General features: G+C 45.1%; 1 protein-coding gene across 2 annotated transcripts in view; it reads left to right on the top strand.

The window, feature by feature from the left end:
• Positions 1–4,994: 4,994 nt before the first annotated feature.
• EMC9 (ER membrane protein complex subunit 9) overlaps positions 4,995–20,588 on the top strand; it is a 32,294-nt gene continuing 16,700 nt past the window's right edge. Inside the window, exons 1-3 of one of the 2 annotated variants that reach the window (XM_068242490.1) lie at positions 4,995–5,165; positions 13,206–13,401; positions 13,627–13,703. In XM_068242490.1, coding sequence (XP_068098591.1) covers positions 13,210–13,401; positions 13,627–13,703 — 269 coding nt within the window. In that variant the 5' untranslated portion in view covers positions 4,995–5,165; positions 13,206–13,209. The other variant, XM_068242499.1, reaches the window with a different exon arrangement.

The following is a 20,588-nucleotide window of genomic DNA, read 5'->3' as shown; positions in this document are numbered from 1 at the left end:
GTATATGTCCCAGTATATGTAGGCAGGGGGTATATGTCCCAGTATATGTAGGCAGGGGGTATATGTCCCAGTATATGTAGCCAGGGGGATATGTCCAAGTATATGTAGGCAGGGGTATATGTCCCCAGAAGAAGTAGCCAGGGGTATATGTCCCAGTATATGTAGGCAGGGGTATATGTCCCAGTATATGTAGGCAGGGGTATATGTCCCAGTATATGTAGGCAGGGGTATATGTCCCAGTATATGTAGGCAGGGGGTATATGTCCCAGTATATGTAGCCAGGGGGATATGTCCCAGTATATGTAGCCAGGGGAATATGTCCCAGTATATGTAGGCAGGGGTATATGTCCCAGTATATGTAGGCAGGGGGTATATGTCCCAGTATATGTAGGCAGGGGTATATGTCCCAGTATATGTAGGCAGGGGTATATGTCCCAGTATATGTAGGCAGGGGTATATGTCCCAGTATATGTAGGCAGGGGTATATGTCCCAGTATATGTAGGCAAGGGTATATGTCCCAGTATATGTAGGCAGGTGTATATGTCCCAGTATATGTAGGCAGGGGTATATGTCCCAGTATATGTAGGCAGGGGTATATGTCCCAGTATATGTAGGCAGGGGGTATATGTCCCAGTATATGTAGGCAGGTGTATATGTCCCAGTATATGTAGGCAGGGGTATATGTCCCAGTATATGTAGGCAGGGGTATATGTCCCAGTATATGTAGGCAGGGGTATATGTCCCAGTATATGTAGGCAGGGGTATATGTCCCAGTATATGTAGGCAGGGGTATATGTCCCAGTATATGTAGGCAGGGGTATATGTCCCAGTAAATGTAGCGAGGGGTATATATGCCCAGTATATGTAGGCAGGGGTATATATATGCCCAGTATATGTAGGCAGGTGTATATGTCCCAGTATATGTAGGCAGGGGGTATATGTCCCAGTATATGTAGCCAGGGGGATATGTCCCAGTATATGTAGCCAGGGGATATGTCCCAGTATATGTAGGCAGGGGTATATGTCCCAGTATATGTAGGCAGGGGGTATATGTCCCAGTATATGTAGCCAGGGGTATATGTCCCAGTATATGTAGGCAGGGGGTATATGTCCCAGTATATGTAGGCAAGTGTATATGTCCCAGTATATGTAGGCAGGGGTATATGTCCCAGTATATGTAGGCAGGGGTATATGTCCCAGTATATGTAGGCAGGGGTATATGTCCCAGTATATGTAGGCAGGGGTATATGTCCCAGTATATGTAGGCAGGGGTATATGTCCCAGTATATGTAGGCAGGGGTATATGTCCCCAGAAAAAGTAGCCAGGGGTATATGTCCCAGTATATGTAGGCAGGGGGTATATGTCCCAGTATATGTAGGCAGGGGTATATGTCCCAGTATATGTAGGCAGGAGTATATGTCCCAGTATATGTAGGCAGGGGTATATGTCCCAGTATATGTAGGCAGGGGGTATATGTCCCAGTATATGTAGGCAGGGGTATATGTCCCAGTATATGTAGGCAGGGGTATATGTCCCAGTATATGTAGGCAGGGGTATATGTCCCAGTATATGTAGGCAGGGGTATATGTCCCAGTATATGTAGCCAGGGGGATATGTCCCCAGAAAAAGTGGCCATGTGTGCAGGAGGAGGGGAGCAGCGGAGAGAAGAGGGAAAGCTATGGGCACTCACCTTAGGGGGCTCTCCCTCCCTCTCTCGCTCTCCCCTCCGGAGTCCGGAATGAAGTGTGCAGCGGCTGGCAGCGGGCGGAACTTACCTCCTCTCGTCGCACGCGCCGGATGGAACCAGAACTTCCGGCGCAGGAGCGAGAGGAGGTAAGTTCCGCCCGATGCCAGCCGCTGCACACTTCATTCCGGAGGGGACAGCGAGGGAGAGAGAGCCCCTAAGGTGAGGGAAGGGGGGGGGGGAGACGTCCGCCCTTCCCCACTGTGCCCATAGCTCTCTCTCTTCTCTGTGCTGTTCCCCTCTTGCTGGCTGCACGGGCACGCGGCCAGGGGGGGGGCAGCGGGCGGCCAGGCTCGGGCAGATGCCCGGTTTTGCCATATGTGCAGACGCCCATGGGCCGGGATTAGATTGTTAGCTCTGCCAAGGACATGACTACATTCTCTGTAAAGTGCTGCCTTAGATGCCAGTGCTATATAAATACATAGTATTAGCATGCCATTTAATAATTTTGAGCACCCAAAATGCCAAATGCTGCAACAATAACCCCAAAAGAGAATGCAGTCTCTATGGCCATCAAATAATAACTGCAGCAACCTCTGACAAATGAAATGCAACTACAGTTACCTCTGACCCATGAAATGCAGCAGAAAACGATTACTCCGACTCAGCAAACGGTAAATGAGGCAAACATTACCTCATGCGGCCACAGAGTCTCACGCCTGGGACACCCAGCGGCCAAAAGTAGGACATAACCTGGGACACATTGCAGCCTGGGACAGGGGACCCTGAACCTGGGACGTGTCCCAGGTAAAATGGGACGTATGGTCAGTGTACCTTATACATTCAACAGAGGAACAGCAAAGAGAGAGTTAACATAGATACTAGCTGGACTGGTGAGAGCAGAGCCAGTATATCTCAGGGGACAGAAAAGATGAAATGGTAGAGGAGACGGACGACTCTTGACCCAGAGAGGTCATATGCCATCACTGAAAAGTCCTAGTGTCTCTACGGCCCCCGGGAATCGCATTATAGTTAGGTGTTTGTGGCGGAAGATTTGTACTCTTTACCGCCCAAGGCCACTGTCACCAGCCTCCCCCCTTCAGTATAGGTAGCCAGATGACCCCTCCCCCCTTTCCCTCCAGTATAGGTAGCCAGATGACTCCCTTAATCCCCTTTTCCCACCTCCCTTTCAGTATAGGTAGCCAGAACACCTTCACACCGCAGCAGCCATCAGTGTCACTCATTTCTCCACTCATCTCCAGTGCAGAAGCTTCCTCTTCCCCTCGTCTCCAATGCTGCCCAAGTCCGTAGCTACCCACCACAAAGCAAAAGTGCACAGAGAGCAAGGTGGCCCGCTGCACAGGTGATCTCCCTGCATTGCCTGATCTCCCTGCACTGCAGCATTTACAAGCTTGCAAATGCAACAGATTAGCCTGCTGCTTTGCTGCCCTTGTTCCTGTGGTGCCCTAGGCCATGGCCTAAATCCGGCACTGAAAGTGATATACACTGCTTCAGTGGAATGTCAATACATAGTCAAAATACCATACCAGTGAAATCAATGTACGCTTGCCCGCTCGCTGGGCTGTCTTCGCTTTGCTCGGACAAGTGTTGGACAAGTGTTTATTTCTTACTCTAAGTCCACTTGCATAGTGGACATTGCACACCAGGACCCATGCCACTCGCTGGCCTTTGACACAATCTTCAATTGTGACAGCACCAATGTAGCTTGACGTGCAGCGATCAACCCTGGAGTGCACAGGGTGTTGCATCAAATAGGATAACAGGATCCGCACCTTCTAAAATCGAAAATTTATTAGAACATTTAAAATCTGTAACAGGCAATTCTGAGTGTGAGTCGGGTCACCATGACGCACAGCGTTTCAGAGTTTAGCTCATTCCTCAGATGGGTGTGTGCTATAGCCATCTGAGGAAAGAGCTAAACTCTGAAACGCCGTGCGTCATGGTGACATGGTGCGGATCCTGTTATCCTACTCGCTGGCCTTTGGGCAGTAAACTCAGGTTGCAAATGTAGTGCTGCTGGTGGGTTCAGGGTTAATATATGTGCTGCACATGCTCAGTAGCATTTGTATGTTATTTTGATGGGTATGCTGAAGTGATGAAACAACTGTTTCAAGGGGCAGACACCTCAAAGTTACAGTCATTTGGTCGGATTCTGGCATCCCTGATGCACATGCATACCTCACAACTTTTTGAGATAAGAAAGAGGGACACGGAAGCCACGCCCGTGCCACACCCCTAGTCACGCATATGACAAAAATTTCATAAGAAAAATATGTTGTTTTTTAATTCAAACCACACTGATCCTTTCCATCCTGGTTCATTTTTCTTAATTTTAACATTTTAAAATTACTAATATGTAAAATTACTAATACGGGCAGCACGGTGGCGTAGTGGCTAGCTCTCTTGCCTTGCAGCGCTGGGTCCCTGGTTCGAATCCCAGCCAGGGCACTATCTGCAAAGAGTTTGTATGTTCTCTCCGTGTCTGCGTGGGTTTCCTCCGGGCACTCCGGTTTCCTCCCACATTCCAAAAACATACGGATAAGTTAATTGGCTCCCCTTAAAAAAAATTGGCCCTAGACTACAGTACTTACACTACATAATATAGACATATGGCAATGGTAGGGATAAGATTGTGAGCTCCTTTGAGGGACAGATAGTGACAAGATATATATATATACACATTGTACAGCGCTGCGTAATATGTCGGCGCTATATAAATACTAAATAATAATAATAATATATCAATTTAAAGGATGGGAAGAAAGTTTAGAGTCAAACACAATTTTTAGGGTACTTATCCGTTAGCCGGGCGCATCCGGCAGGTGGCGCTAATTACTATTCGCCCCTCCAGGCCGACATGGATAGTAGGGAAAGATGTAACTCTGGTGGAGTTTTGTCGCCACCTAGAGGATGCGCCCAGCTAACGGATAAGTACCATTTTTAGTATAGAAATATATATATATATATTTACATAGCAAGAGGGACAAAATCCTGAAAGAGGGACAAATGAGGAGGAAAGAGGGACAGAGCTCCCAAAGAGGGAGCTATGGCACATGGCTCAGCAGAGCGCCCCACATACCATCCACCCCTCCTCCCATAGCTGTTATGTAAGTGAAACGCTATCTCCTGTTCAGAGTATCCCTCCACTCCCCCTCCTTCCTTCTTTTTTTTTTTTTTATTTTTTATTTTACTGAGCATGCCCAAACTGGCTGCTGCTCCCTTTCAAGTCCCGATGACCAGGCACTCCGAGTAAGCAGCAAGTAATACGAGCTATTGCTAACGCAAGAATCGGAAGTACAAAGAGCAAGGCGGAAGCACACCGCATTGGCGAATGAAGGCTCCAATGGTAAGCCTGCCGGAGATGAGACGCATATCCACCAATCACAGCTCAGTGCTCGGAGACTGCTGAGTTGTGCCTCCAATCAGCGGTGTCAGTGAAAGCCGGTGAAGAGTGACAGGTCAGTGCAGATGAGGACTGGCCAGGGGAAAAGGGGGAGATTTCCACCTTTCATTTCATGATTTAGGGCTGGTTCCGTGCCTGGTACATTCAGGCTTTTGTATAAGGCTATATGAGCCACTTGGCTGGGTGAGGGAAATATAAGCACAGAGCAATTACAGGGGGCAAGCTGGTAAATGTACACAGCATGGTGCAGAGCTGAGGCTTGCCTGGAGGGACTGTAGAAACGAAATCTCTCACTATTGTTATAAGGACTGCATGTGCACAACAAGATGAGGCATTATACACAGCTTTAAAAGTTTTTGACGGTCCCTAGACTCCAGGGGGGCTGCTTGCAGCTTGTGTGAGACACTGGCAAGGACAGGAGTCATATTACAGGCAAGTAGCCGCTTTCTGGATAGTAAAATGGTTAACTTCCCTGGCGGTATGATTATTTCTAGGGTATTTTCTGAACGTTTAAGACCTTAAGGGGGACCTTTTAAAAAACGCCACATACCTGGGGCTTCTATCGCCCCCTGCAGCTGGAATGTCCCTCGTCGTCCTCTTTCGATGCGCCATTCCCCGCCGCGGTTCACGGTGTAATTATTCGTCTAACTAGACTAATAGAAGTGCGCGTGAGCTTACTGTGCAAGCGCAGTATGAAGTTTTCCTGTACAGCGCCTGCGCAGTAAGCTCCTGCTGACACGGGCAGGAATGTGCTTGACGCGCAGCCGCTCTTCTATTCGTAGGGAAGTGGCAGTTTTTGTTTTTTACAAGGTCAACAGAAAACCTTTAAAACCAGGAAAAAAAAAATCATGTTGCCAGAAATCCAACAGCAGCCCCTGCACTCACCTCCCTGGAATCCAGTTCTGCAATTTTCCCTTCGTCCTCCCACCCGGACGGGCGATCTCGCCAGGGAGATTCATAGCCTCCGTGGAGAGGAAGAATGGCTGCCTGCGTCTGGATCTCCCAGGATATGCCTGCTGCACTCCATTGCTCTGCATTGAGCTACCAGTGGCTAGCCTGAGCATAGCTTGGGGTTACCGCCAGGGAAAGTAAACCTAAGATGGGTATTTAAGAAAAAAAATACATACCAGGTTTATTGCGCCCTCGCCATCGTCCTCCGCCTCCTCATTCTTCTGCAATTGGCCCCGGAAAGTCTTCCAGTCCGGTGGTCGGACTGTCTGCCACTGGACGAGTTTCCCTGGCCAGTTGTGCACAAACAAGGAGGCAGAGGAGGACGGCGAGGGACAGGGCCGGGCCGAGGCATAGGCTGGAGAGGCTCCAGCCTCAGGGCGCAGTGTAGGAGGGGGCGCACAATTCATTCAGCTGTCATTCCTAATTGTGTATGAAGCAGAAAGGAATAAGAAAAGGGGATACATAGCAGTGACTGCAAGCCAGATGACTAGATATTAAGGTGTTGGAGAGGTTGTGGGCCCTGTGGCCCTCTTAGTCTAATAGTAATCAGTGTGTGACAGCTGGGGTGGGACGGATGGAGGGGCGCACTTTGGTGTCTCAGCCTTGGGTGCTGGAGGACCTTGTCCCGGCTCTGGCGAGGGAGCGCTAAGCCTGGAGGGAGCTGGAGGAACCCTCAGGCATGTACATTTTTTTTTTTCTTAAGTCCCCATTTCAGGTACACTTTAACGGCTGTGACACAGGAAACCAGGGTTCTAATCTTTCTGTTCAGTTAGCCAGCACCTATTCAGCAAGGAGTTCTTGGGCTAGACCCAGCACTGCCTTCTGAGCACACCCTTGTGGCTGCAGCTAAAGCGCTTTGAGTCCGCCAGGAGAAGAAAAGTGCAATATAATATGTGTTGCCTGACTGAGGGAGATGGTGGTCTGGTAAAGGGGGAGGGGGTATCAGAGATGGAAGAGGGGCATTTTTGAGGGATTAGTAGAGATGGTGGTAAAGGGGAGGACATAAGTGAGGAGGGGGGAGCCTTGGGGAAATAAGGTGGCCATACATCTGTTGACTTCGCAGCCGATCAACCAGGGCTGTGGAGTCGGTCCAAAAATCCACCGACTCCGACTCCTCAGTTTAGGATTCCACCGACTCTGACTCCGACTCCACGACTCCGACTCCTCTAATTTGCATATTACAATTTTGTTGATTAAAAGTATGTAACATGAAATTCGTCTCTTAACTGCCAACGCTTAGGAATTTTACAAGACAACTGAAGTGAGAAGGATATGTAGACTACTATAATTATTCCCTTTAGACTAAAACTAGTCCTTGGTAAGAGTACTTGTAAAAGGTACAAACCGGAACAAAGAACATCTATCAGGCCCTAGGCAATGTAAGTGTGGGTACATGTAAGAATGATGTTCAGGTACTCTGCAGGGGAATGAGGAGATTGTAAACAGACAACACCTCTGTGTTGAATGTGCACAGCATTCTCAGTGGATTCCCTGCAGCTCTGTGGGGAGTGCATATGTAGAGTATAGTACTACTGTGTAACAAAGTAAACCTGAGACAGATGAAATTAAAGTTTTATACATACCTGGGGCTTCCTCCAGCCGCCTTCAGGATAATCAGTCCCTCGTTGTCCTCCTCCACCACCTGGATCTTCTGCTATGAGTCCAGGTACTTGAGCCAGTCGGGCGTAGTGCGCATGCACACACTCCGCCGCCAGGAGCATACTACACCTGTGCAGCACTATTGCGCAGGTGCAGAATGTTCCTGGCTGTGGGAGCGGCATGCGGCCGGACAGCGCTGACTGGCTGAATTACCAGGACTCATAGCAGAAGATCCGGGTGGTGGAGGACAGCGAGGGACTGATTAGCCTGAAGGGGGCTGGAGGAAGCCCCAGGTATGTAAAAACTTTACTTTTCATCCGTCTCAGTTACCCTTTAATTTGTAGTCACCAAACCAAATTTTAATTACATATCATATTATTTGATTTCATCAGCAAAGGGAGTGCATACATTTGCATAAATCAGCATCAATGCAGAATTATTTCCATCTCGTTGACCATCCCTATTAGTGACACAGCTACACATCAGGCTTTATTCTTACAGCATAGATGTTATTTAGTATATATAAGAGATTCCTGTGTACACATCATATTTACAGTCACAATCAGATATGTATATCTGACCTTAAAAATACGGGGACTGCTTTATTGAAGCAGCACAAGTAACTAATTTTGATTGGTTTATTTCATTTTTGTGGACTAAGCACAGCTATTACTGTATATATACTGTATATATACATTATTTTTAATGACTATTCTCTGAGAAATAGAACATTTTATCATATTTTCTATTTTAATTACAGTTACAAATTCATTAGGAGTCGGAGTCGGTGCATTTTTTCCCGACTCCGACTCCGACTCCAGGCACCCAAAATTGCCCGACTCCACGACTCCGACTCCACGACTCCGACTCCGACTCCACAGCCCTGCGATCAACCAATCGGTTTGATAATTATGCCCAATCAACGATTTTACTGATTTTTGGGCAGAAACTGGTTGAATGTATTGATCTGAGATGCTGGGCAATCTCTGGCTGATGTTAATCAGGTGCACGGCAGTAACGGGGTGGGATAATCATGAACGACTGACACGACGGAAACGTCTGTGGTTCCTCCAAATGTATAATGTAACCAGGTGCCTGTGCATTTATACTTTACCAGTCACGCTGTCCCTCAAGTGTCCTTGCTCTATTTCTGCATTGGCGCCCCACATCACTACTAGCATATAGCACATATGTGACGTCATTTGGGCTGGGGCTGATATGAAAACAAACCTCTAGTTTGTCCTCCCCTGGGTCAGAGCCAGTGTTTGCTGATTTTGTAACTTGCTGTCAGATGAACTGGACCGCCCCATGCGTGCAGTACTGAGGTGCTGTTACTGCCAGTCTGCCCTTGCCTTTCATATCAGCCCATCCTAAGGACTTAACAGCACACCAACAGTGACAGCGTACCCCCACCCCACCGGCTTCAGCCAAATGACCCCTTCCGAATCTGCCCCCACCAACCAGTCTTCACTAGATCCACCATTCACAACATCACTCCTCTAATATTTAGATGATTTGCCAAATTATTTTGTTTGGAAGGTACTGTACATGCTTGCTTTTTTTTTTTTTCCACTTGGGGGTCATATCTGCTTAATTCTATTTGGAGGGCATTCTTGATTGTTCTTGCTATGAGGGACATCCTACCTAATTATGTTATTGATGTATTATACCTGCCCATCTTTATATGATGTTGCTAACTGCCTTTTACCACAATTAGGCATCTTTTCATGGACGTCTTAACTGCCTGTTTGTCGAGCAATTCAACATACCTTCTACCGCCCATGACTGCAATTTAAATGCAGCCGAATGGTAACGGTTTCAACACCAAGCGCTGGCACGCGGCGGCATTGCAGTGCAGTGGAAAAAGTCTCGTGTTTTGTCTGAGCATAGCAACCGACGTTCTCAGATTCAACTCCAGGGAGGGGGCCACCCATGCCGAGCGCTGGTGGACAGTTACAGCTGACAGGTGGTGAATTCACCAACTGTCAGATGCTCGCTGTAAAGAGGCCTCAACCTTTAGCTAACTACAGTACCTGTCATCAACTAGAAACTGTATATCACTATGTGGCTAACTAGGTTATTTGCATGAACAATTTTATGTTAAATTATTTATTACAATGTATTTATCTAGCACTCATATTCAGCAGTGCTTCACAAAACAAACAATGAACAGGTAAACGGTAACAGTTCACATGTGTTCCCCTGGAGCGCTTAATGATTATCCTGCTGTACTCTGCATTTTCAGCAGTAATTATACTCACCTAAAGGATTATTAGGAACACCTGTTCAATTTCTCATTAATGCAATTATCTAATCAACCAATCACATGGCAGTTGCTTCAGTGCATTTAGGGGTGTGGTCCTGGTCAAGACAATCTCCTGAACTCCAAACTGAATGTCAGAATGGGAAAGATTTTCCCGCACAACCATTTCTAGGGTTTACAAAGAATGGTGTGAAAAGGGAAAAACATCCAGAAAGCGGCAGTCCTGTGGGCGTAAATGCCTTGTTGATGCTAGAGGTCAGAGGTGAATGGGCCGGCTGATTCAAGCTGATAGAAGAGCAACGTTGACTGAAAAAACCACTCTTTACAACCGAGGTACGCAGCAAAGCATTTGTGAAGCCACAACATGCACAACCTTGAGGTGGATGGGCTACAACAGCAGAAGACCCCACTGGGTACCACTCATCTCCACTACAAATAGGAAAAAGAGGCTACAATTTGCATGAGCTCACCAAAATTGGACAGTTGAAGACTGGAAAAATGTTGCCTGGTCTGATGAGTCTCGATAGAGTCAGAAGTAAACAGAATGAGAACATGGATCCATCATGCCTTGTTACCACTGTGCAGGCTGGTCGTATAATAGTGTGGGTGGATATTTTCTTGGCACACTTTAGACCGCTTAGTGCCAAGTGGGCATTGTTTAAATGCCATGGGCTTCCTGAGCATTGTTTCTGACCATGTCCATCCCTTCATGACCATCCTGTTCCCATCCTCTGATGGCTACTTCCAGCAGGATAATGCACCATGTCACACAGCTCAGATCATTTCAAATTGGTTTCTTGAACATGACAATGAGTTCACTGTACTAAAATGGCCCCCACAGTTACCAGATCTCAACCCAATAGAGCATCTTTGGGATGTGATGGAACGGGAGCTTCGTGCCCTCAATGTGCACCCCACAAATCTCCATCAACTGCAAGATGCTATCCTATCAATATGGGCCAACATTTCTAAAGAATGCTTTCGGCACCTTGTTGAATCAATGCCACGTAGAATTAAGGCAGTTCTGAAGGCGAAAGGGGGTCAAACACTGTATTAGTATGGTCTTCCTAATAATCCTTTTAGGTGAGCGTATTCCCAGCAGCAGGGAGCATCTAAAAGTGTTAACATCAGAAAGATTGAGTACTAAATGGGGTAGTCATTTTGTTTACGCAAACAAATTTAGATATAAAATGAACTTTGAGTCAAGCCCTTGGTCAGATCATCTGAATCAGCAGTCAAAATGATGTGTGACAACAGCACAGGCAGAACTAAAATATAGAGTAACTTAATTTTTATTTTTTTTTGTGGATGTCAGTGTCCTTTCTCAGTTTTTTTGGCTTGACAAATGGTGCATTGATGCCCATAGTAGGGACCTTTTGCTCTGCACTTTATCTTTGCCTGCATTGCTGTCAGGCAAATAAGGATTTACTGCTTTGAGAAGCTTCCTGTTGCTGGCTAGAATTACTACTGAAAATGTGCCCTCCTAGTGTCCTGGCTTGGACTGTATGAATATAGTTTCTGCACAGGGATCGGTAAAGTGCATATATATAGTACATGGCTGTTTTAAAGGACAACTGTAGTGAGAGGTATATGGAGGCTGCCATATTTATTTCCTTTTAAACAATACCAGTTGCCTGGCAGCCCCGCTGATCTATTTGGCTGCAGTAGTGTTTGAATGACACCAGAAACAAGCATGTGGCTAATCTTGTCAGATCTTACAATAATGTCAGAAACACCTGATCTGCTGCATGCTTGTTCAGGGTCTATGGCTGAAATTGCTAGAAGCAGGGGATCAGCAGGACAGCCAGGCAACGGGTATTGTTTAAAAGGAAATAAATATGGCAGCCTCCATATACCTCTCACTTCAGTTGTCCTTTAACCTCCTTAGCGGTAATCCCGAGTCAGGCTCGGAACGGAAAACCGCAGCTCAGAGCAGTAATCCCATGCCTGAGTGAGTTGTATGCAGGAGCTGCTGCAGATCCCTCTGTGGTGTTTTTTTTTTTTTTTTTTACTTGTTTTGGGGGTCTAAAAGTTTGTGAAAAAATTGCACGGCTTTTAGACCCTACAGTTTTCTCCCCAGAATTTTTTTTCCAGCCGGGTGGCATGAAAAAGTAGCGGGGTGGGGTGCGACAAGAGAATGCAGGGCCAGCGCTTCTCTGCACAACTCTGCTTATAGCATAGGAGGAGGTAAGCCGGGTGCTGATGAAAACTAGCCGGATGCAGCACCTGGCTAAAAGAGCCTAGGGAGAACACTTCCCTAAATCTGGAAATAATTGTAACGCCAGGGAGGTTAAAGAGAACCCGAGGTGTGTTTAAAGAATGTGATCTGCATAGTGAGGCTGGATCTGCCTATACAGCCCAGCCTCTGTTGCTATCCCAAACCCCACTAAGGTCCCCCTGCACTCTGCAATCCCTCATAAATCACAGCCGTGCTGTGAGGCTGTGTTTACATCTGTAGTGTCAGTCTCAGCGGCTCCCCCGCCTCCTGCATAGCTCTGGTCCCTGCCCCCGTCCCTTCCCTCCAATCAGCAGGAAGGGAAGGGATGCAGGCGGGGACCGGAGTTCTGCAGGAGGCGGGGAGAGCAGCAGACTGACACTATAGAGATAAACACAGCCAGCTCTGACAAGCTGTTTGTCAGCAGCGTGGCTGTGATTTATGAGGGATTGCAGAGTGCAGGGGGATCTTAGGGGGGTTTGGGATAGCAACAGAGGCTGGGCTGTATAGGCACATCCATCCTCTGTATGCAGATAATATTCTTCAAACCCACCTCGGGTTCTCTTTAAAGAGGAACTTAAACAGCAGATACCCCTTTCCTTCAAGGAAATATTTACCTTTTTAGGTAAATGGATCATCAAGGGCGTCTGCTTGGCGGTTATTTTGCTGAAACCCCTCCCACAGTGTGATGCCATGGCCCTGACAGCTACCTGCCTGTGAACCTTGTTGCACTGTGGGAAATATTGTTTGTTTCCAACAGCCAAGCAAACAGTTATATACCTTTTTAGCCTATGAAATTGTTAATGCAGGTGACTATAGATAATGGCAGTTAGTGCTGACCTTTTTTTTTTTTTTTTTTTTTTTCCCTTGTCTGCCAGCAGTAAAGATAATGACCTGCTGGCTCATGGTGTGTCAAACAACTTGAATGAATTACAGGGCAGATATCCATCATTTCATGATCTATCTTCTGGTTTTTTTACTTCTCACTTTGCAATGTGTTTTTTTTCCACTACTAAAATCTTTCGGTAAAGTTCCTCTGTAAACATTTCCCTTATCTTCTTTTTCAGAACAATGTGTGAGGTGGAACTAAACACACATGTGTATGTAAAGATGATTCTGCATGCTGCACGCTATCCACACAGTACAGTGAGTGGAGTTCTACTGGGACGTCAGACACCTGGCTGTCTTACTTTGGTTGACTGTGTCCCTGTCTGTCACCTTCAATTGCCGCTCTCACTCAGTATGGAAGTGGCACTCACACAGGTACCATATTTTTATTTTATTTCCTTCCTTATGTTAGCCTTTATATACTGTTTGTTAGCTCTGTGTGGTTGCTAGATGTCTCACAGCTAGGTCTCCTTCACATTTTTGTTTCATGTCTGATTTGCTGTGTATCATCTTGTCTCCTCCTCTCACTGTGTATCTGTCTCCTCCTCTCATGTATTTGTCTCCTCCTCTCACTAAGCCCTCTGCTTGGCTTTTCCACAGATCGACTCATGGAGCGCTCTTCAAGGGCTTGTTATTGCGGGCTTTTATCAAGCAAACGCTGGCCTTAGAGACACGAGGTACAAAGTTATATTTTAAAAAATGACTATATCGTCTGTTTGCATTGTTGTCATATGCATACATATGTCTTCTGAGTACTAAGTTGAGTTTAAAGGAAAGGAGAACTGATAAAACAAACAAACGCTTTTCTCCTGGCGGACTCAAAACGCCAGAGCTGCAGCCACGAGAGCACGCTCTATAGGCGGTAGCAGTGTTAGGGAGATTTGCCCGAGGTCTCCTACTGAAAAGGTGCTGGCTTACTGAACAGGCAGAGCCGAGTTTCGAACCCTGGTCTCATGTGTCAGGCCCGGTGCACACCAAAACCCGCTAGCAGATCCGCAAAATGCTAGCAGATTTTTAAATGTTTTTATTTTTATGAGGCGTTTTGCGGATTGCTGCTGCGGATTTCAGTGTAGCATATTTCATATATTCAGTACTTGAAGAGAAAAGATACCCCTATAAACAGCACCACTGCAGACCATATGTATCAATCAAAGAAAAAAAAAAATAAAAAAAATAAATATATATATATATATATATATTATAGTTACAGTAAAGCTGTTACTGAACAGCTTCTGTAACAAAACCGCCTGGCAAACTGCTCTGATCTGCCGTTTTTCAGAGCGGTTTGCGTTTTTCCTATACTTAACATTGAGGCAGAAACTCCTCCGCAATCCAAAAAATGCCTCACCCCGGGAGGATTCGTTTCTGCAAAACGCCTCCCGCTGTGGTGTGCACACCCCCATTGAAATACATTTCCCTAGCGTGTCTGCAGCCGCAAACGCTCAAAAAGCCGCTCGGTGTGCCCCAGCCCTTAGAGGCAGAGCCCTTAACCATTACACTATCCAGCCACTAAAGTTTTAGACATACCTGGGGCCTCCTCCAGTCCCATCCGCTCGGATCGCTCCCACGCGCCGTTCTCAGTCTCACTAGAGGGCGCACTTCTTTTGCGCAGACTGGCTGAAGCTACGGGACCTAGTACCGAAGAGGGAGAAGACTGAGGACGGCGGCATGGGAGCGATCCATGCGCATGGGGCTGGAGGTGGCCCTAGGTATGTATAAAACCTTTATATTTTATGAGCTCTAGTACCCTTTAATATAATGTTGTTAGAAGACATCCTATACAGCATGAAACCATTTGTTTTGCACAGTTATGAACACACATTAATCACCATGTAGTCTTCAAATGCCATCATCTAATGAATCCAGTACTTCCTGACACAGATGAAGGTAAAATCATCACATACCACTGGGGATTGCTGGACCCCAAATTACATCTATCTCCAAGTTGCGACGACTCAGAGGGGGAATAGTATTTTAACATCTCTCCTCTCTAACCTCATTCGGCTCACCCGTCACCATAAAGCCCTGGCGCCAGGACGCCATGTACCCCAAAATCTGATGAGTATTTCATTTGTCCTTGGTGTACATTGCCCTGGTTTGATATAAGCTCTAAATGACAAAAGTGATAGAGAAGTAAACCAAGATCTGTTGGGAAAATATTTTCATACTCTCTTCCATACAAATTGGACAAGCACCATACCTGAAATAAAGTGCTCTTTCTAAATGTATTGTGCTATGGGTAAAAAAGAGCAGCAGTCTGTAATATAGAAAAATAATTACCCTACATCCGCACCAGACCAGATTTATTTATATCAGATAAGTTAATGTTTATTGAAAAAATCCATTCACAATTAAAAAGGTGACAAGGGGTGGGGTTGGTCAGTCAATCAGCAATAATATCAGTTCATGTATCAATAACAAATAACTCCATCAGCAACTTTAAGCATAAATTACCAGCTTAATATAATCCATTCATACCGTATGTGTATATAACAATAAATTACTCCATAATAAAATCCAAACATTGATACAATGACAACATACAGTCAATGTAAAAAAAATCCTTGTGTGGAATGAAATGTTATTTCAATGTACAGTTATTATTGGCACCCAATTTATTTAGAATAATTACTGTATGTGCAAATCAAGGTGCAACGTGCAAAAAAAAAGAAAATTATGCAAAGATAATAATGAACAAAAACCACAAGAGGGAGCTAGTGTACTATTCCAATGATATTAATAGTGAGGTCTGCAGACAAACAAATTAGAGATAAAGTAGGATTAAAGTGCTATATTTATAGAGTTGAGAGGATTAAAGTGCTATACAGGGAGTGCAGAATTATTAGGCAAGTTGTATTTTTGAGGACTAATTTTATTATTGAACAACCATGTTCTCAATGAACCCAAAAAACTCATTAATATCAAAGCTGAATATTTTTGAAAGTAGTTTTTAGTTTGTTTTTAGTTTTAGCTATTTTAGGGGGATATCTCTGTGTGCAGGTGACTATTACTGTGCATACCCATTGCAATTATTTATTTTTACCAGTGAAACCAATATAACATCTCTACATTCACAAATATACATTTCTGACATTCAAAAACAAATCAGTGACCAATATAGCCACTTTTCTTTGCAAGGACACTCAAAAGCCTGCCATCCATGGATTCTGTCAGTGTTTTGATCGTTCACCATCAACATTGCGTGCAGCAGCAACCACAGCCTCCCAGACACTGTTCAGAGAGGTGTACTGTTTTCCCTCCTTGTAAATCTCACATTTTATGATGGACCACAGGTTCTCAATGGGGTTCAGATCTGGTGAACAAGGAGGCCATGTCATTAGTTTTTCTTCTTTTGCACACCTTGTGCTTTTGGGCACTCCAGTGATGTTGCAGCTCTGAAATATGGACAAACTGATGGCAAGTGGCATCTTGGCAGCTGCACGCTTGACTTTTCTCAGTTCATGGGCAGTTATTTTGCGCCTTGGTTTTACCACACGCTTCTTGTGACCCTGTTGACTATTTTGATTGAAACGCTTCGATGTTCGATGATCACGCTACAGAAGCTTTGCAATTTTAAGAGTGCTGCATCCCTCTGCAAGATATCTCACTATTTTTGACTTTTCTGAGACTGTCAAGTCCTTCTTTTGACCCATTTTGCCAAAGGAAAGGAAGTTGCCTAATAATTATGCACACCTGATATAGGGTGTTGATGTCATTAGACCACACCCCTTCTCATTACAGAGATGCAGATCACCTAATATGCTTAACCACTTGAGGACCTAGGGCTTTCTACCCCTTAAGGACCGGCCACTTTTTTTCCATTCAGACCACTGCAGCTTTCACGGTTTATTGCTCGCTCATACAACCTACCACCTAAATGAATTTTGGCTCCTTTTCTTGTCACTAATAAAGCTTTCTTTTGGTGCTATTTGATTGTTCCTGCGATTTTTACTTTTTATTATATTCATCAAAAAAGACATGAATTTTGACAAAAAAAATGATTTTTTTAACTTTCTGTGCTGACATTTTTCAAATAAAGTAAAATTTCTGTATACATGCAGCGCGAAAAATGTGGACAAACATGTTTTGGATAAAAAAAAACCCATTCAGTGTATATTTATTGGTTTGGGTAAAAGTTATAGCGTTTACAAACTATGGTGCAAAAAGTGAATTTTCCCACTTTCAAGCATCTATGACTTTTCTGACCCCCTGTCATGTTTCATGAGGGGCTAGAATTCCAGGATAGTATAAATACCCCCCAAATGACCCCATTTTGGAAAGAAGATATCCCAAAGTATTCACTGAGAGGCATAGTGAGTTCATAGAAGATATTATTTTTTGCCACAAGTAAGCGGAAAATGACACTTTGTGACAAAAAAACAAACAAAAAAAAGTTTCCATTTCTTCTAACTTGCAACAAAAAAAAAATGAAATCTGCCATGGACTCACCATGCCCCTCTCTGAATACCTTGAAGGGTCTACTTTCCAAAATGGGGTCATTTGTGGGGTGTGTTTACTGTCCTGACATTTTGGGGGGTGCTAAATTGTAAGCACCCCTGTAAAGCCTAAAGGTGCTCATTGGACTTTGGACCCCTTAGCGCAGTTAGGCTGCAAAAAAGTGCCACACATGTGGTATTGCCGTACTCAGGAGAAGTAGTATAATGTGTTTTGGGGTATATTTTTAAACATACCCATGCTGGGTGGGAGAAATATCTCTGTAAATGACAATTTGTTAATTTTTTTTTACACACAATTGTCCATTTACAGAGATCTTTCTCCCACTCAGCATGGGTATGTGTAAAAATACACCCCAAAACACATTGTACTACTTCTCCCGAGTACGGCGATACCACATGTGTGGCACTTTTTTGCACCCTAACTGCGCTAAAGGGCCCAAAGTCCAATGAGCACCTTTAGGATTTCACAGGTCATTTTGAGAAATTTCGGTTCAAGACTACTCCTCACGGTTTAGGGCCCCTAAAATGCCAGGACAGTATAGGAACCCCACAAATGACCCCATTTTAGAAAGAAGACACCCCAAGGTATTCCGTTAGTAGTACAGTGAGTTCATAGATTTTATTTTTTGTCACAAGTTAGCGGAAAATGACTCTTTGTGAAAAAAAACAATAAAAATCAATTTCCGCTAACTTGTGACAAAAAATAAAATCTATGAACTCACTGTACTACTAACGGAATACCTTGGGGTGTCTTTTTTCTAAAATGGGGTCATTTGTGGGGTTCCTATACTGTCCTGGCATTTTAGGGGCCCTAAACCGTGAGGAGTAGTCTAGAAACGAAATTTCTCAAAATGACCTGTGAAATCCTAAAGGTACTCATTGGACTTTGGGCCCCTTAGCGCAGTTAGGGTGCAAAAAAGTGCCACACATGTGGTATCGCCATACCCGGGAGAAGTAGTACAATGTGTTTTGGGGTGTATTTTTACACATATCCATGCTGGGTGGGAGAAATAACTCTGTAAATGGACAATTGTGTGTAAAAAAAAAAATCAAAAGATTGTCATTTACAGAGGTATTTCTCCCACCCAGCATGGGTATGTGTAAAAATACACCCCAAAACACATTATACTACATCTCCCGAGTACGGCGATACCGCATGATTGGCACTTTTTTGCAGCCTAACTGCGCTAAGGGGCCCAAAGTCCAATGAGTACCTTTAGGATTTCACAGGTCATTTTTGTTTCAAGACTACTCCTCACGGTTTAGGGCCCCTAAAATGCCAGGGCAGTATAGGAACCCCACTAATGACCCCATTTTAGAAAGAAGACACCCCAAGGTATTCCGTTAGGAGTATGGTGAGTTCATAGAAGTTTTTATTTTTTTGTCACAAGTTAGCAGAAATTGATTTTAATTGTTTTTTTTCACAAAGTGTCATTTTCCGCTAACTTGTGACAAAAAATTAAATCTTCTATGAACTCACCATACTCCTAACGGAATACGTTTGGGTGTCTTCTTTCTAGAATGGGGTCATTTGTGGGGTTCCTATACTGCCCTGGCATTTTAGGGGCCCTAAACCGTGAGGAGTAGTCTTGAAACAAAAATGACCTGTGAAATCCTAAAGGTACTCATTGGACTTTGGGCCCCTTAGCGCAGTTAGGCTGCAAAAAAAGTGCCAATCATGTGGTATCGCCGTACTCGGGAGATGTAGTATAATGTGTTTTGGGGTGTATTTTTACACATACCCATGCTGGGTGGGAGAAATACCTCTGTAAATGACAATTGTTTGATTTTTTTTTACACACAATTGTCCATTTACAAAGAGATTTCTCCCACCCAGCATGGGTATGTGTAAAAATACACCCCAAAACACATTATACTACTTCTCCTGAGTACGGCGATACCACATGTGTGACACTTTTGCAGCCTAGGTGAGCTAAGGGGCCCAACGTCCTAATCACAGGTCATTTTGAGGCATTTGTTTTCTAGACTACTCCTCACGGTTTAGGGCCCCTAAAATGCCAGGGCAGTATACGAACCCCACAAGTGACCCCATTTTAGAAAGAAGACACCCCAAGGTATTCCGTTAGGTGTATGGCGAGTTCATAGATTTTATTTTTTGTCACAAGTTAGTGAAAAATGACACTTTGTGAAAAAAAAAAATCAATTTCCGCTAACTTTTGACAAAAAATAAAATCTTCTATGAACTCGTCATACACCTAACAGAATACATTGGGGTGTCTTTTTTCTAAAATGGGGTCCGTTTCTGGGGTTCCTATACCGCCCTGGCATTTTACGGGCCCAAAACTGTGAGTAGTCTGGAAACCAAATGTCTCAAAATGACTGTTCAGGGGTATAAGCATCTGCAAATTTTGATGACAGGTGGTCTATGAGGGGGCGAATTTTGTGGAACCGGTCATATGCAGGGTGGCCTTTTAGATGACAGGTTGTATTGGGTCTGATCTGATGGATAGGAGTGCTAGGGGGGTGACAGGAGGTGATTGATGGGTGTCTCAGGGGGTGGTTAGAGGGGAAAATAGATGCAATCAATGCACTGGGGAGGTGATCGGAAGGGGGTCTGAGGGGGATCTGAGGGTTTGGCCGAGTGATCAGGAGCCCACACGGGGCAAATTAGGGCCTGATCTGATGGGTAGGTGTGCTAGGGGGTGACAGGAGGTGATTGATGGGTGTCTCAAGGTGTGATTAGAGGGGGGAATAGATGCAAGCAATGCACTGGAGAGGTGATCAGGGCTGGGGCCTGAGGGCATTCTGAGGGTGTGGGCGGGTGATTGAGTGCCCTAGGGGCAGATAGGGGTCTAATCTGATAGGTAGCAGTGACAGGGGGTGATTGATGGGTAATTAGTGGGTGTTTAGGGTAGAGAACAGATATAAACACTGCCCTTGGGAGGTGATCTGACGTCGGATCTGCGGGCGAACTATTGGTGTGGGTGGGTGATCAGATTGCCCGCAAGGGGCAGGTTAGGGGCTGATTGATGAGTGGCAGTGCCAGGGGGTGATTGATGGGTGGCAGTGACAGGGGGTGATTGATGGGTGGCAGTGCCAGGGGGTGATTGATGGGTGGCAGTGACAGGGGGTGATTGATGGGTG

This window comes from Hyperolius riggenbachi, chromosome 1 (assembly GCF_040937935.1).
Source record: "Hyperolius riggenbachi isolate aHypRig1 chromosome 1, aHypRig1.pri, whole genome shotgun sequence".
Lineage (NCBI taxonomy): Eukaryota > Metazoa > Chordata > Amphibia > Anura > Hyperoliidae > Hyperolius > Hyperolius riggenbachi.
Note: the sequence above shows the minus strand (reverse complement) of the source record. Positions and strands in the feature narration are given on the sequence as shown.